The sequence below is a fragment of the Acartia tonsa genome, chromosome 14 (genome assembly GCF_053477335.1).
Source record: "Acartia tonsa isolate MP-2025a chromosome 14, ASM5347733v1, whole genome shotgun sequence".
NCBI classification, from domain to species: Eukaryota; Metazoa; Arthropoda; class Copepoda; order Calanoida; family Acartiidae; genus Acartia; species Acartia tonsa.
The window spans coordinates 30,700,832-30,718,968 of NC_137273.1; the positions used below are offsets into that span (position 1 = coordinate 30,700,832).

The 18,137-nt window shown below is 32.6% G+C and overlaps 1 protein-coding gene across 1 annotated transcript in view; it reads left to right on the forward strand.

Annotated features, from left to right (window-relative positions):
- The first annotated feature begins 2,099 nt into the window (after positions 1–2,099).
- The window catches only part of LOC145306087 (uncharacterized), a 36,200-nt gene continuing 20,162 nt past the window's right edge, over positions 2,100–18,137 (forward strand). Inside the window, exons 1-12 of the mRNA XM_080148016.1 lie at positions 2,100–2,197; positions 2,662–2,728; positions 4,502–4,563; positions 4,982–5,071; positions 6,006–6,094; positions 6,955–7,015; positions 7,527–7,627; positions 12,830–12,933; positions 14,100–14,168; positions 15,461–15,529; positions 15,873–15,947; positions 17,997–18,098. Of these exons, the coding sequence (XP_080004142.1) occupies positions 2,180–2,197; positions 2,662–2,728; positions 4,502–4,563; positions 4,982–5,071; positions 6,006–6,094; positions 6,955–7,015; positions 7,527–7,627; positions 12,830–12,933; positions 14,100–14,168; positions 15,461–15,529; positions 15,873–15,947; positions 17,997–18,098 (907 nt within the window). The 5' untranslated portion in view covers positions 2,100–2,179. The remainder of the gene's footprint in view (positions 2,198–2,661; positions 2,729–4,501; positions 4,564–4,981; positions 5,072–6,005; positions 6,095–6,954; positions 7,016–7,526; positions 7,628–12,829; positions 12,934–14,099; positions 14,169–15,460; positions 15,530–15,872; positions 15,948–17,996; positions 18,099–18,137) is intronic.

The following is an 18,137-nucleotide window of genomic DNA, read 5'->3' on the forward strand; positions in this document are numbered from 1 at the left end:
TGCCTTTTATCAGGTTTTTGGCTATTTTTATATGTTTTAAATATTTCCCCATATATTTGGTGTTTTTGGTCCAATTTTCAAACTTTTTTGGGATAAATATACTTTAAATCTACTTTTACGTATTTCCATCCACGATTTTTTGTGCTTCGCTACTTATGGATGTTGTCATCCTTGTTCTCGTATTCATTCGAATCCGGTGGATAGGAACCGGTTCTCATCCATACGAAAAAACTATGTCTAGCATCGTATTATATCCAGCTTTCTACGAATATAAAAATGTACAATCATAAGATTAAAACCAGTTTTTATTAGCTCGTGCATTCGGCACCTCGGGGCTAAAAAATTGGTTTTAATCTTATAATTGTACATTCTATATCCGCGGAAAGCGGTTTATAATACGATGAAAGAAATAACTATTAAGCCTTTTTTTTCGATTTTGTTACTTTTACTAATTGCCTTTTTTACTTTCTTCAATTTACATTTTGTCCCTACTGTGCTACTAAAGTAAATTTGTTGCTAAACTGCTTGATAACAGGAAACTGTTTAAGGACATACATTTTTAAATCTTGATTATAGAGATGCTTTGCTTAAAATATTGTTACAAAATTCAGATAAATATCATACTAACATGCCTAAATTAACGAAAAAGGCTAACCATGACGTACAAACACTAATTATAGAAAAGCTTCGCTTTTAAAAAAGAAATCAACTCCTTGGCTGGCCATAAAAATTCAGTTGACTAGTATCAAGATCGATCACAACGAACTACAATAAAATTACCGGAATATATATTACAAACGGCTACACCCCTAGAAGCCCTTTTTTTGGTGGGAGTTTATGGTTCTTTGGAGGGGAAATGGGGGAGAATCACCCCTCACCCATTTTTTTTATTTCTGTTTTAAACAAATATTTAACCTCCCCCAAAACAGTTATTAGTTATTTCTCGCATCGTATTATAAACGGCTTTCCGCGGATATAGAATGTACAATAATGAGATTAAAACTAGTTTTTTTAGCCCCGAGGTGCCGAAGGCACTGGCTAAAAAACTGGTTTTAATCTTATGATTGTACATTTTCATATTCGTAGAAAGCTGGATATAATACGATGCTAGACATAGTTTTTCGTATGGATGAGAACCGGTTCCTATCCACCGGATTCGAATGAATACGAGAAAAACCTTTCTAATTTCTCTATAAGCAGCAATTGTAAAGGAGAACCATATTGGTTAATCGGTTAGCAAGATCCTTGATGAGAGACAGACACACACACACAGACAGACACACACACACACACAAACCCGGATCTTGTTGCTTTTATATCAGGATACATCCTGTATCAGATAAAATATCTTTTTAGGAGTGTTGTTTTTTTTACAACAAAAACAAGAATGACAACATCTATAAGCAGCGAAGCTGAAAAAAATCATTAAAACGAACTATAGAGCAGTGTCGTAAAAATTAAACATTAAACTTGATAAAAAAATTTATAAAACCAATAAGCAAATCGTAATGAAACTAGGTGAAAATATGTAGAATATGAATTTATTTAAACCCTACTGTCTCTCTTGAATAGGAGTAGAGAAAATCACGAAAACTTAAAAATCTTGTAATCGATCTAGAACCCTAATTAAGACAAATCTTAATAATAGTTATTTCTCGTATCGTATTATAAACGGCTTTCTGCGGATATAAAATGTACAATTATAAGATTAAAACCAGTTTTTTTAGCCCCGAGATGCCGAAGGCACGGGCTAAAAAACTGGTTTTAATCTTATGATTGTACATTTTTATATTCGTAGAAAACTTGTTATGATACGGTGCTATACATAGTTTTTTTTCGTATAGATGAGAACCGGTGAATACGAGAAAACTTAACAAAAAATAAAGAATGTGAATTTAATGCCTGAAAATCTATCTTTAAAATTAAGTTTCAGACCGACGGACAATTCAAATTGTAGAGTAGCTGGGCTACTAAAAAAACGACACATACGTAATATTTACGTAATCTTCCCGAAACACACACACACACACACACACACAAACGCCACCTCTCCACATCCGCCTTATAAATAAGTTGAAATCTCGGTGATTCACAATTATATTTAACTTGGTGAATTACAAAAAAAAGAAGAAGAGAGAAAGCAGTAAGATTCAAAATCAGTGCTTCTGCGTCTGTGATCATGAAAGCATTTAGTTTTGTAAGTATACTAATTTATTTGCCCCTAGCCTGTAGTAAAGGGCGTGGGAGGTCAGAAAAATAGCTTAAAACCAAACAAATACTCTTTAGTTATCCTTGTACATATTCCAATTCACGATTTTTTGTGCTACTTTGTTAACTGCGCCCATTCATGAGTTTATTTATTTATGCAAAATCTGTTTGCTTTGATAGTTATTTGAGTAAAGGAGCTATTTTCAATGCAAATTTTTTATCTTTGTTCTACTCTTCAAGACAAATTCGGGAAACAGTAACCCCTCAATTTTTAAAAATATAATCGTTGAAAATTTTTTTTTTTTCATTTTTGGGATTCTTATATGATTATGTTTAAACTGAGGTAATATGTTTGTCTGTCTGGCTTTTTTCTTATTTCTATGATTAAGAGCTATGAAACTTGTTTTACAATTATTATTATTTAGCTATAAATACATGTTTTACTAAATTTAGGTTTGTTTCTTGTTGTATGCTGGAGGCAGCTTTTGCAATAGATTGCCCTATCAATCTGATTCTTCGGGTAAGATTTGTTTTTTATTAGAGTTTACAAGCTACTAATGACTGGCAGTTTACCTCAAAGCCCTAGTAGTTTTTACCCCTTTACGGTCAGATTAGAAGCTCACTGTCACTAGATTTCAGATTTAAATCTGTCTCAATATGACTCTTTGTTACCAATATTCAGATGTGACAAAAAATTAACCAAACTTATTATTGATTAATGTATAACAATTGAGATACAGGGAGGTGGGGAAATTTGGGCATTTTATTACACTAGTCTTCAATTTTTCATAATATTGTCCGTTTGTTCGTTGGCTTAACAACTTTGGTGACTTATATTGAAATTTGTTGGTTGATTCATTAGGTTCAGTTCCCAAACGTTTCAACCTCTTGTTGTAATCTAAAGAAAGGATAATTTTGTGTATCATGATTAGGGATGTACCTCAATTTAGCGGCCATTGTCTTATCCCTTTAGACCTCTCATTAAGATATATAAAATGTTAAAGAAACTTTATTTAATTTTGATTTTAAATAATCAAATAATCATTTAGAGCATAAATTGAAATTATGTCTGTGCTTAGTCACGTAATAAGATAATTTCACATGAAAATGTTGTTAATTCTATTGTGTAAAGTAGTAGGGATTTTTATGAAGCTTCAGAACCACTTGTTTTTTTTTTATTTTAGCTAAGCTTCACATAGGTCCTGCGATGATATTAAGCTATTTTGTATTCATATTTAAGTTTTAAGCTAAAGCTAAGTTTTGAGAATGGTGTTGAGCTAGCCTTATTGAATACAAACACATTTTTATAAAAAAAAAAATAACTTACTAATTTTCAACTTTCATGTAGCCAGGGAAAGGGGCATTGCAAAGTAATTACAGTGGTCCTCAAAGTTTTATAACACATTTTCACATTCTTTGTTCTAAAAAATGTTGGGACTTTTAATAAATCTTAATTAGGTGGTACAAACAACCCATGTCTAAACTTTCAAATATCATTTCTAATCGACAGGAGGGGTTTATCTTAATTTGTCTTATCCCTTATGGTCCCTCAAACAGCCAGCTCTCAGTTACACTGATTAAAAGGCACGTTGCTAGTGGTTACCCCCCTAGCCTCTAGAGGCAGAGAGGGGCTATAAAAATAGCTTTAAACCATCTCAAGATTTAAGTATGATGTATAAAATGTCTTAAAACCATTACAGTTGCTATGAGTGCTATACTTGACTAAAAAAGATTACTTGATTCTGTAGTTATTGAGATCCTTCAGACAACAAAAATTTCTGCTTTGGTGGAATAAATAATGATTATTTTGCTATTTGTAATAACTAAAACGAATATTAGAATATAGACTAAAACCGTCTCAAAATCCAAATACCATTTGAACCGCTCGGAGCTCTAGTTTTTGGAAATATAAATACCATCCTTGTGCTGTTGGTACTTTAGTAGCTACGGTGTCAAATGTGAGGATGGGTGGAAAAATTCAACTTGCGGGTAAATCAAGAGAAATTAAATTTGAAATATTTTCCTCAGTTTAACTCAGAGAGAGAGAGGACAATGGGCTGTTTATTACTCTAGTCCCCAAAGTATGACAATGATGTTTTCTCACTCGTTTGCTTGACAACTTTGGGGACTTTAACGGAATTTTGATTGGTTGTTTTATTAAGTGTTTTAACGATTTAACCACTAATTTTAATCTATAGAAGGGATAGTTTTATGTAGCATCATTGGGGATGAAGATCAATTTATCCCTTTAGATCCCTAGTTTAACTTCATTTAATTTTGTTTCAATGTTTAGGATGCAGTGGTCAAGAAATCCGAAAACTATCATCAAATTGGAAGATTCCTATCGATAAGCCAGTAAGTAACATTATTCTATTTTTACAAGGGGTGAGGGGGGGGAGGAGCTATATTATGGACTACAAATTATTGTATTGGCCTATTGTCTTATCCCTTCAGATCACTATCCTATAATATAAAGTAGTAAGGTTTTTTGTCTGTAGCTGAGGATTGCGCTAACCGCTGAACTAATATGGTTCTCCTTTACAGTGTAGCTTCTCACCAGACCTGGGAAGGTTTATAACTATTTTTTGGGGGGAGGGTATCACAAACCTCCAAGGAGATAGTCCCAAGAAAAAAATTACCCCTTACAAAAAAATTTTACTTTATAAAACTAAAATCTAAAGTGGAGTGGGTCGACTCTCCCCACCTTCAAGGGCCACTAGAGGCCTCTGGAGGCGTAGCCGCTAGTTACTTATTATAATTTGATTCTTTTTAGGTTGGCTGGCATGTAACAACCTTTGCTGTGGGCTGCCTAGCAAATGAGAATGAAAATATTAATATATCTGTTGAAACACCAAGTTTTCTGGTAAGATAATAGGGGTATAGTCCCTTTCGTGACAATGCCTCTTAAGGGGCGTTTCATCGTATTTTCACAGTAGATTTTGTTAAGTTATTTTAGGTTAGGTTAAGTTTGGTCAGGTGATTGTCCCACTGGGTTAGAGCCCGCCGCAAGGGATAGAATTAGGAGAATAGCTATTTTAAAAATACGATGAAACACCCATTGCCACGAAAGTAGTTATACCCAATGACATGTTTCCTACTCCTGATATGTCAGGTGTGCAAGCTTTTCTATAATTATTAAAAGCAAAACTTAGAAATTGCAGCAACTCTATAATCGTTACCAAAAAGTCGATACGTCCATTTCAAACATGCTGATTTCATGCTTTTTGACAACAAAATATTGTATGTTAAAATTATCTGATTCGTCTTATTTTTGTAAACATGATTCCTATTACAACAAGGTACAATTTAATAAGCAAAGCATCTCTGTAAGTAAGTCCTAAAATGTAAGTATGTCTTTAAACAGTATCATGTATTTAAGCTGTTTTGCAACAAATTTACTTACAATTTGTTTTGACATATGCAATATGCATTAATATTCTGCTCATTCAGTTCTTACACTCTACAATTGTTAATGTTCGATTGTCCTTACATTTCAGAGCTTTTTTATGGATGTTGTCATCCTTGTTAAAACTCAAACTGAGCAGCTATTGTTAAGAGTAAACAAAGTTTTAGGCTCTAGTTGGGTTTAGGGGAGTAACGTTGAAAAATGTGAGAATAGTTGAAAAGATTTTAAGTCAGTTGGGACATTTTACCACATACCTCCTAAACTATATGTAGCACAGAAATCATTTTTATATTTACAAAAACTAGTGCATATAATGATTCTAACGGTATCCAAAACATGCGCAATTTGAATTTTAAAAAGGTCCACACTTTATCTTTCATATTTTTTTCAGTTTCCAGGTGAAAAGGACGGCGCGGAATATTTCCAACTTGAACCCTCTTCAAATGAAAGTGATTCACTAGAGAAACATTTTAAAGTCGTGTAAGTTATTTTTTACCCAGGGAAAGAGTGGGCTGTTTATTACACTAGTTTCCAAAGTTTTATAATTACGTTTTGTCATTCGTTGGTCTTACAACTTTGGGACTTTAGTGAATTTTGATTTGTTGACTTATTAAGATGAGTGTTTAAACGTTTCAATCAATAAATTTACGCTACAGAAGGGGTTATTTCTTTTTATCATCATTGGAAATGTACATCAATTTAATGGCCATTGTCTTATCCTTGTAGATCCCTGACTATTTCCACACTTTACTTTTATCCAATTTTTCAAAAGTCTTTGTAATTTTTATTGTCCCAAAGACATCTAAAACAGTGGTTTTCAAAACATTGGTTTGAGCAAATCTCAAAATGAATTTGTGGTCATCCTAGCCGTCTATATTCACTATGAAGTACAAAATATAGCTAAGACTATTACAATTTAATTTACTAGCGGCTTCGCCCCCTAGTGACCTCTAGAGGCACTTGAGGAGGGAAAGGGGAGTTGAATCCCAAAACCGATTTTTTAAAATTTAGATTTACAATAAAAATTTTTGTCGAAGGGGAGGGGAGGTCTATCCCCTTTTTTTATTTTTTTTTATTTTTATGGGGGGGAAATTTTTTTCTAGAGGCGATTTCTCTTGGGAGGGTGGTGGTACCCTCCTCCAAAATGCTTATAAACCTTCCTGGGACCTGTGAGAAGCTACCCTGTTAAGGAGAACCCGATTGGTTCAGTGGTTAGTGAGATCCTTAGGTACAAACAAACAGACAGACAGACATCATTCTACTTTGTATTATAGATATCTTTCTATGAGGTTTCTATGTCTGTAAATGAAGTTAAGTTTAAGTAATCTATTTCTATTCAGATTGTCAAAGCCGCTGGCAGGAGATTTTCAAGTAAACGATGATCTTGGTGTAGCAATAAAGGTTTTTTTCAAAAACGTCGCAGTGCACATAAATGGGCAAAAAAGACATATTTTAAGATTTCCCTGTGCATAATTTAATCTTGGCTATTCCAGATTATTTTTTGGTACGGACATAATATGTACGCTCAGCCGTTTGGCAGCTAGCAGCCTTTAAAATTCATAGATTATCGGAGATAATGGCTACCAGAGACAATTTACCGTGCACTAGATCCATTGGGTATAGTCCATTTTGTAGCAACGCCCCTTAAGATGCGATTTGTCGTATTTTCAAAATGGCTTTTGATAGGTTATTTTAGGTTTGGTTAGGTTATAATGTGTTAGGTGATGGCCCCGCAGGTTGAGCTAGAAATAGAAGAAAAACCACTGTGAAAATATGCAAAAAGGACTATACCCGATCCATTTTTTATAGCTTTATTAGTGAAGCTTAGTCGCGGATGCAGCGCAGCTGACGAGTCCTGCTCATAATTATAATTATTTGTTATCTTATCTTATCTTATCTTATTATTTGTTAGGTAAAATTTGAAAAAGTTTCAGTTGTGTTCTCCAGAGAAGTTATCATCAATGTTGAGCCGCCATTCAATGAAAATTTTAAACTCGAAGATCTCACATCCACGTAAGTATTTTCAGGGATTTTAAGGGATAAGATGGATAAACTATAAATTGGTGTTCACCCCTTATTATGATAAATTATGATAACAAAAGTATCTTTTCTGTAGATTGAAATTATTGGTGAGGTGAAACAAGGTTTAAACTATTTAAAAAAAAACTAAAAAATCTAAACAATGACAGAACGTGTTTTATTCTTGTTCTCTAGTTAGCTTAAAACTTTGGGTACTTTTATTAAATTTTGATTGGTTTGTTTAAAACTTTTAGTGTTCGAACTTTCAAGCCAATAATTTTGATTTACAGAACTTTTAATTTTGTTTATCATCATTAAGATGCACATTAAATTAAAGTCAATTGGCTCACCCATCTATTCTATAACTAACTTTGCCCGTATGTATTATATATAATCATTTCAGTGAGGAAATAGTTATTTATCATATTATAGACAGCTTTCCTCGGATGATAAAATAAAAAAATATAATATTAATACCAATTTTGTCAGCCCGTGTCTTTGGACCATTGGGGTTAACAAAACTAGCTTTAATATCCGCAGAAATCTTTCTATAATACGATGCGATTTATAATTATTACAATTCCTTTTTGGCTTAGAATTAACAATTTTTCCAATGGAAAAACCATATGTACCTTAGTTTCTATCTTTTAAATATATATATCATTTTTTTAGTTTAAATATTTGTATTGTTTTTTTTTAATGAATGGGTTGAAAATAACAAATGTACTAGAATAATTATATTACTTTTGGTTCATTAAATTCAAATGCACATATTTCTAATTTATTAAATTTTTTTGCTTTTATTTTCTAGTATTAGGGGGGGGGGGGAAGTTTGTACAGTTATAGGAAATGAAATTCAGTACCAAATTTTGCCCTGGCCGTTTGGGCTTGTTTTTATAGTTATCAACCTAATTCTTTTTATAAGCGCTCTTATATGATTAGATCTACCTGTAAAACTTAAAAAAATGAAATTTGGGACTTTCCCTTAAAGGGGCTAGAGGAGCAAAAGACCCCCAAACACTAAAATTTTAAGTTCTGAGTCTATTTTCTGAGATATTGAGACGATTTTTTTTAATGAAAACACTTTTTAACAAAACCGAACTAAGTAGCCAATACAAATTTCATTTTGGGACTTTCCTTCTAGGGGCTAGTGGAGCAAAAGGCCCCCCAAACACTAAAATTTTAAGTTCTGAGCCTATTTTCAGAGATATTGAGATGATTTTTTTTATGAAAATTTTTTTTTACAAAACCGAACTAAGTAGCCATTACAAATTTCATTTTGGGACTTTCCCTTAAAGGGGCTAGTGGAGCAAAAGACCCCCAAACACTAAAATTTTAAGTTCTGAGCCTATTTTCAGAGATATTGAGACGATTTTTTTAATGAAAACACTTTTTAACAAAACCGAACCAAGTAGCCAATACAAATTTCATTTTGGGACTTTCCTTCTAGGGGGCTAGTGGAGCAAAAGGCCCCCCAAACACTAAAATTTTAAGTTCTGAGCCTATTTTTAGAGATATTGAGATGATTTTTTAAAATGAAAATATTTTTAACAAAACCGAACTAAGTAGCCATTACTAATTTCATTTTCGGACTTTCCTTCTAGGGGCTAGTGGAGCAAAAGACCCCCAAACACTAAAATTTTAAATTCTGAGCCTATTTTCAGAGATATTGAGACGATTTTTTAATGAAAACATTTTTAACAAAACCGAACTAAGTAGCCAATACAAATTTCATTTTGGGACTTTCCTTCTATGGGCTAGTGGAGCAAAAGACCCCCAAACACTAATATTTTAAGTTCTGAGCCTATTTTCAGAGATATTGTGACGATTTTTGTATTGAAAACATTTTTAACAAAACCGAACTAAGTAGCCATTACAAATTTCATTTTATGACTTTCCTTCTATGGGCTAGTGGAGCAAAAGGCCCCCCAAACACTAAAATTTTAAGTTCTGAGCCTATTTTCAGAGATATTGAGATGATTTTTTTAATGAAAACATTTTTCACAAAAACGAACTAAGTAGCCAATACAAATTTCATTTTGGGACTTTCCTTCTATGGGCTAGTGGAGCAAAAGGCCCCCCAAACACTAAAATTTTAAGTTCTGAGCCTATTTTCAGAGATATTGAGATGATTTTTTTAATGAAAACATTTTTCACAAAAACGGACTAAGTAGCCAATACAAATTTCATATTGGGACTTTCCTTCTATGGGCTAGTGGAGCAAAAGGCCCCCCAAACACTAAAATTTTAAGTTCTGAGCCTATTTTCAGAGATATTGAGATGATTTTTTTAATGAAAACATTTTTCACAAAAACGGACTAAGTAGCCAATACAAATTTCATATTGGGACTTTCCTTCTATGGGCTAGTGGAGCAAAAGACCCCCTAACACTAAAATTTTAAATTCTGAGCCTATTTTCAGAGATATTGAGACGATTTTTTAATGAAAACATTTTTAACAAAACCGAACTAAGTAGCCAATACAAATTTCATTTTGGGACTTTCCTTCTATGGGCTAGTGGAGCAAAAGACCCCCAAACACTAATATTTTAAGTTCTGGGCCTATTTTTAGAGATATTGAGACGATTTTTTTTAATAAAAGCATTTTTAACAAAACCGAACTAAGTAGCCATTACAAATTTCATTTTGGGACTTTCCTTCTAGGGAATAGTGGAGCAAAAGACCCCAAAACACTAAAATTTTAAGTTCTGAGCCTACTTTCAGAGATATTGAGATGATTTTTTTAATGAAAACATTTTTAACAAAACCGAACTAAGTAGCCAATACAAATTTCATTTTGGAACTTTCCTTCCAGGGGCTAGTGGAGCAAAAGACCCCCAAACACTAAAATTTTATCTTCTGATTATCTATTTCAGTTATTTGAAAAAAAATTTCATTAAAAAAATCAGCCATAATATCTTTAAAAATAAGCTCAGAACTTAAAATTCTAGTGTTTGGGGGTCTTTTGCTCCACTATTCCCTAGAAGGAAAGTCCCAAAATGAAATTATGTATGGGCTAGTGGAGCTAAAGGTCCCCCAAACACTAAAATTTTAAGTTCTGAGTCTATTTTCAGAGATATTGAGATGATTTTTTTAATGAAAACATTTTTAACAAAACCGAACTAAGTAGCTCAGAACTTAAAATTTTAGTGTTTGGGGGTCTTTTGCTCCACTATCCCCTAGAAGGAAAGTCCCAAAATGAAATTTGTAATGGCTAGGTACTTAGTTTGGTTTTGTTAAAAATATTTTCATTAAAAAAAATCGTCTCAATATCTCTAAAAATAGGCTCAGAACTTAAAATTTCAGTGTTTGGGTGGCCTTTAGCTCCTTTAGGAAAGTCCCAAAATAAAATCTGTAATGGTTCCTTAATTCGGTTTTGTTAAAAATGTTTTCATTAAAAAAATCATCTCATATCTCAAAAAGTAGGCTCAGAACTTAAAATTTTAGTGTTTGGGGGGTCTTTGCTTAATTAGCCCCTAGAAGGAAAGTTCCAAAATGAAATTTGTAATGGCTACTTAGTTCGGTTTTGTTAAAAATATTTTCATTTTAAAAAATCATCTCAATATCTCTAAAAATAGGTTCAGAACTTAAAATTTCAGTGTTTGGGGGGCCTTTTGCTCCACTAGACCCTTTAAGGGAAAGTCCCAAAATGAAATTTGTATTGGCTACTTAGTTCGGTTTTGTTAAAAAGTGTTTTCATTAAAAAAATCGTCTCAATATCTCTAATAATAGGCTCAGAATTTAAAATTTTAGTGTTTGGGGGTCTTTTGCTCCACTAGACCATAGAAGGAAAGTCCCCAAATAAAATTTGTATTGGCTACTTAGTTCGGTTTTGTTAAAAAGTGTTTTCATTAAAAAAATCGTCTCAATATCTCTGAAAATAGGCTCAGAATTTAAAATTTTAGTGTTTGGGGGTCTTTTGCTCCACTAGTCCCTTTAAGGGAAAGTCCCAAAATGAAATTTGTAATGGCTACTTAGTTCGGTTTTGTGAAAAAAGTTTTCATAAAAAAAAATCATCTCAATATCTCTGAAAATAGGCTCAGAACTTAAAATTTTAGTGTTTGGGGGGCCTTTTGCTCCACTAGCCCCTAGAAGGAGAGTCCCAAAATGAAATTTGTATTGGCTACTTAGTTCGGTTTTGTTAAAAAGTGTTTTCATTAAAAAAATCGTCTCAATATCTCTGAAAATAGGCTCAGAACTTAAAATTTTAGTGTTTGGGGGTCTTTAGCTCCACTAGCCCCTTTAAGGGAAAGTCCCAAAATGAAATTTTTAAAGTTTTACAGGTAGATCCAATCATATAAGAGCGCTTACAAAAAGAATTAGGTTGATAACTATAAAAACAAGCCCAAACGGCCAGGGCAAAATTTGGTACTGAATTTCATTTCCTATAACTGTACAAACTTCCCCCCCCCCCTTGTCAGTTGTTTCTTAAAATCTTTTACAATGGCTTTGTTTAGATAAAGTTTATTATATAAAAGAAAATATATTGTTAATTTTGTTTTATTCTATATATTCTTTTGTAGCCTGACAAAGTGTCTCAAAAATGAGCCATGTGACGTCATAAAAAGAGGGAGATGTGAGGAGAATTAGGAAAGAAAACCCCCATAACGAGATGGATAATCCCTCATTTTTATGACGTCACAAGGCTGATTTTTTGAGACACTTTGTCCAGCTACATTCTTTTTTAAATAGAGTTTTCTATGTTCTGAAGTCTTTTACATCAATATTTTTTGTTTATCTTTCTAAATCTCCCTATTAATCTGATGCGCTATGTTAAAATCTACTAGAAGTTGCACACCTAGCATCTAGAAGTTATACATATGAAGCCACTAAACCATTTCAAGACTTGAATTAAATAGACCAAAACCATCTAAACTGATACCTATGTGAAGCTTCATGAAAATGGAGAACTCAGTTAGTCTCAATACTTTCACGCAGAAATATTAAAATGTAAAATTATAAGATTAAAATCTGTTTTGTTAGCCCCGAGGGGCCGAAGGAAGGACTGGTATAAAAACTGGTATCATTTTTATGATTTTATTATAATATTCGTGGAAAATTGTCTATAATTCAATACTTTACATGATTTTTCAGTTTGGCTGAGAACCGGTTCTAATCCACCGGATATTAATCGGTTTCGAAGCCACACTGCAGAAACCTTACTACTTTATTTAATTGTATATACATTGTATTATAGAACTGTGCCCCCTTCTGTGTATCCCACCCGAAGTACTGAAGAGCTAATAAACGAAGCATCAACCAAAGACCCAGAGAAAGCTGAAATAACTGGCAAGAATGCTGGTAACGAGAATTCTGGCAACCATTTCATATCAGCTTATACCAACAAAAAATTTAATTCGAAAAAAATCACGAAACCTATATGAGGTTTTAGCTGTCGTTGGGTGGCAACATATAGTAAAATTAACGACCTCCCCATTCGCCCCCCAAATATTATTTAAGATTTATCTCACTTCTTGGTTATACCCTATACCTGATTTTATATGCACAGTAGATTTGAAACCTACAGATGTGAATTTTTTTTATCAATTCCAATACAATTAACTACAGTGTGTTTTTTTTATGAGAACTTTTTTGAAAGCAATTTTACCCCATTTATAATTATCAGAATTTAATGATTAATAGCTTATTTTCTTCGTTGTTTAAGGCAATTAATAGAACACCAAAAAAATATTTCAGTTTTTATCTAAAAAGTACAGTAAAATTTAAAATTCAAAACTTAGGTGTCAACGTCTAAAAATGGTTTTAGCGCATTTTTCTTATGCTCAAATATTCAACCTTTTGCAAGAATGGCTGCTAAACACTTGGAAGTTGAAATATAGAGCTAAAAATGTATACAGATACTATTAGGGACATGTACTAGAACATATCAAAGTTTGAAGGTCATATCTCAACCAGGAAGGGAGTACTGGCCCCCCAAAGTCGACTACAGAAAATCCAATTTTTTTTCTTGCAAAGGGTAGAAGATTTAGGTATAAGAAAAATGCGCTAAAACCATTTTTAGATGTTGACACCTAAGTTTTGAATTTTAGATTTTACTGTACTTTTTAAATCAAACCTGAAATATTTTTTTGTTGTTCTATTAATTGCCTTAAAAAACGAAGAAAATAAGCCATCAATCATTAAATTCTGATAACTATAAGTGGGGTAAAATTGCTTTCAAAAAAGTTCTCATAAAAAAACACACTGTATATACTACTAAGATAAGTAATAGTGTCCCTCATAGTGCCAGATGAGCATTCAATCTTCCCCTCTTATTTTATATATAAATTGAAAACAATCTGTTGAGTTTTTTCTATGTCTAACCCCTGCAAGGAGTCTATTTCTACTGGGCTAACCTGACCTAATCTGAAGAAATAAGCAACAATAAAAAAATAACAATTTATAATTTTTATGATATTGGTAATAATATATCATATTCTATTGTAATTTGTATTGTATTTGTTTAGAAGTAGAACATCATGAAAGGGATGAGAATATGATATTAGATTATGAGGGAAAAAAGTCAAGTGAACCTGGTAAGTTATATTCTCATTTTTTAAATTCTAAAGTATACACAGGGTGTGTCACATAAATCCAGACTTTTATAAAACCCCATAGCATCAAAACTACTTGACCAATCAGGACGTTTGACCCCACTATAAAAAGCTTAGGAAAGGATCTTTCAGCCAATAAAAATCTTTGGGCAATCGAGGACGTGTACTCCAATCTGGCCGTGCGTATGTTCATCAAGGCCGATTTGAAATGCGCAAGTGGGGCCCACTAAATCTGACCTTAGCCCATCTGTAGGTGAGATAAGCTTATAAAACTTGCTGGAGACACTGTTAGATATAAAAGTAAGACACTAGAAAAAAAACTAGAGCTCTCTGTCCCAACTGGCTTGGTCGTATTACTTTGGCAAAGTGAGATGTGACATATTTTGAGATCTCAAAAACGTCGAAAAGTCGTAGAAAATTGTGAAAATTTCTTGGTTCCTGACTTCAGGGACCCATATGGAACCTTGAACTCTTTTAGACTATGGGTTGCGCTGACAACCCTAGCTGAATCTTCATGCTATTTACAAAAAGGTAAATAACGTCGTTCTAGCTTAATTGTAGTCCAAAAATGAGCCTCCGTGTCGTTGGGTAGCTTGAAAGTTAGGTGAATTTGGATCCTGCGGTTACTCATGTCCCTAAGGAGATGTTGCCTCCCAGCAGCCCCGATCTTAATCCAATGGACTTTTGGGCCTGGGGCTACTTTGAAGCATGCACCTATAGACGTGACTATACTACAAAGACCTCCCTTATTGCCACTATCAAGGAGAACTTCTCCAGCTTGGAAAGGTACATGCTAACCTGGACCTGCGGGAGGCTGGTAGAGGCGGTGATTTAGACTAGTGGCAAATTTTGAATAATCTAATAGCCATATATCTATTCTGCTTCCCAGTTTATAAAATCTTTAAAATTGACGATTTTATGTTAATTTGTTTAAAAATTTGAAAAAGTACGGATTTATGTGCTGCACCCTGTATTTATTTCATTGTATTTTCTCTTTGCCCCAAGAAATGATGAGATGTGCCAACCCCTCTAGTGTTATTACGTGTGATGTAATCTGAAGTTTTAATTCAACCCTAAAGCACCCAACCCCCAAAATAAAGTAACAGGATGTTTGTCTGTTTGTACTGAAGGATCTCACTAACTGCTATAAAGAGATATATAGACAGACTTAAAAACAAACTTATCTATTATAAAAATTAGGAACTACTACTACAACTCTTTAAGTTTATCTGTCTGACATTATCTATTTGTTATTTGTATTGTCATTTGTTTAGAATTAGAATATTATGAAATGGATGAAAATATGATACCAGATTTTGAGGATATAATGTCAAGTGAACCTGGTGAGTTATATTCCTTTTTTTAGTAGCAAAGTTACTCTACATTTCCAATTTCCTGTCTGTCTGTAAGAAATTAATTGGGGGAAATATGATCTACTTGTCTTCTATATATGATAGAAGGATAACCCTTCATGACAACATTCACATTATAAAGGAGCATAATTAACTATAAAATATCCATGGTGGTGGGACTGCTTTTTAGCAGGTTGATGGCTTTTTTATATATTTTTTTACATTTCCCCCCATATCTTTGGTGTTTATGGACCGATTTTCAAATCTTTTAAAATAAGAATATCAAAATTAAATTTATTGTTGTTCCAAGGGATTTTTGTACATATTTTACCAGGTTTTTGGTTTCTTGAGGCAGAAGAGATTAAGACTAAGAGATTAGATTATGAGGAAAGAAAGTCAAGAGAACCTGGTGAGTCATATTCCCATTTTTGTTATTCAAAAGTATTTATTTATTTCAATTTATTTTTCTCTTTGCCCCAAGAAATGATGATATGTGCAAACCTCTCTAGTGTTGTTCTGTGTGATGTAATCTGTAGTCTTGATTCAACCCTAAAGCACCCAACCCCCATTATCCTTATACTAAAGTAACAGGATGTTTGTCTGTCTGTGTGTCTGTCTGTCTGTGTGTACCGAAGGATCTTGCTAACCGCTAAACCGATCGGGTTCTCCTTAACAGGGTAGATTCTCATATGTCCTGGGAAGGTTTTTAACTATTTTGGGGGAGGGTACTACCACCCTCCCAAAAGAAATGACAAAAAAATTGAAAATTTTCTTAAAATCTGGGAGACTTCAGCGTCAAATAAGGTGGTATTGTACATAAAAAATTAACTTTAACAAACAAAAACATTTAAAGTGCCACTAGAGGCCTCTAGGGGCGTAGCCGCTAGTCCTTATAATAAAGTAACAGGATGTTTGTCTGTTTTTACTGAAGGATCTCACTAACTGCCTTTAGCTTTAATAACAAAAAAATTATAACCATTTAAATTATGACATTTTAGGTATATGAAAATCTGAAAGTTTCCATTGCTCATAATAGAAATTAAAATATTGAATTATAAGCTTATCTGCGGCAGAAACTTAAAGGGACTGTGAACGAGAAAATTTCTCATCAGATTATCAAACCTTAACATCATCTAATTCATATAATCTCAAATCTCAAAGATAGGGCAAAACTGACTCTCGTTTCCCTAAAAAACGGCCTTTTTCGTCGATTTTTACTATATAAGATATATAAGATTGGAAGAAATTTTTCCAGACTATATAAATGTGCAGTTAATTGTCTTTTTTTCCTTCTATAGCTAAAACAAAACTTTTAGACTTAGTTCTCTATTTTTCCTAACGGTTAAGCTGACTTTTAACATAAACCTTGCTCTAAACTAATGTATAGTTACTTAGAAATTGATAAAATAAGCAATATTTTTTATTCAATATTAAATACAATAACAAAGCTAGAAACAGGTTTTTTTATTAGTATCCAAGTAACTTCAGTTAGCCCATCTCTCGCTCACCTTTAATTACAAATTTGTAAATAATAAAAGTGCAATATTTCTTTATAAACAGTCTGATAAAAGTGTAAACTAATTCTCCTAAGTGGGTGATTTATTGTCCAACACAATAAAAAAAGGATATTATTATTTTAAATAACCTCTGAGATTCAACCCTTTGTAGACAATGAGGTATTTTTTTCAATAATACGAATTTAAAATAGATCTTTATTACCTAATTACTACATTATTAAAAAACTAATTGGCAATTTCTTCATATCATAAGATAAATCCTTAACAGTAAGTAAATTGTAAGTTAAATATCCCTAAAAACATTATAAGAAACAAACACATTCAGATTTTCCCTATTTTTTCCTTTTTTTCCTCCCAAAATACCATAAAATCAATCCTAGATATTTTTGTTAATAGGACGTTTTTGGTTGATCAGTGTAGTGAAAGGTGCTTAGAAAATGTTAAGAGTTGATAATCAGATGAGAAATTTTTACGTTCACACTCCCTTTAAGTTGCCGTTCACTGATTACATTTTTACAATAAAAACACTTTAACTTGTGTTGTACTCTTGGAAGTAGACAAGTTAAACTGATTTTTAAAAATGGGTATTTTTATTGTAAAAATATAATTAGTTACTGGCAACCTAAATTTATGACGAAAATAAACTTAGGGTATAGGGTCTATCTTTGGCAGTCTTTCAGCAGTTAGATTGGTGTATTTCTTGCAGGGTTTCATTAATAGCAAAGTAAAAAATATTTTTCTGAAAAGTTACTTTCTTCAAAGCCAAACTCTAGCTTTATAAATCTCTGCTGTTAATGTAAAAAAAATATTTTCATATCTTCTTATGTAGAAATCTAAAGAGAACAAGGACATATGCATCTTTTAATATTTTATAATGAAATATTTAAAATATTAGATGATTAAAAATACTTTTTTAAGGGTCTCACTGTATACTTGTTTAGAAATAATAAAAGCTGCTTGTTATGGAAATAGATCAACTGAACTTGTAAGAGAGTTACTGGATGCTGGAGCCAATATTGAAGAAAGGAGTTTGAGTGAGCCTGGTAAATTTATCATGTTTTGCTGATTTTTAAGCTATCAAG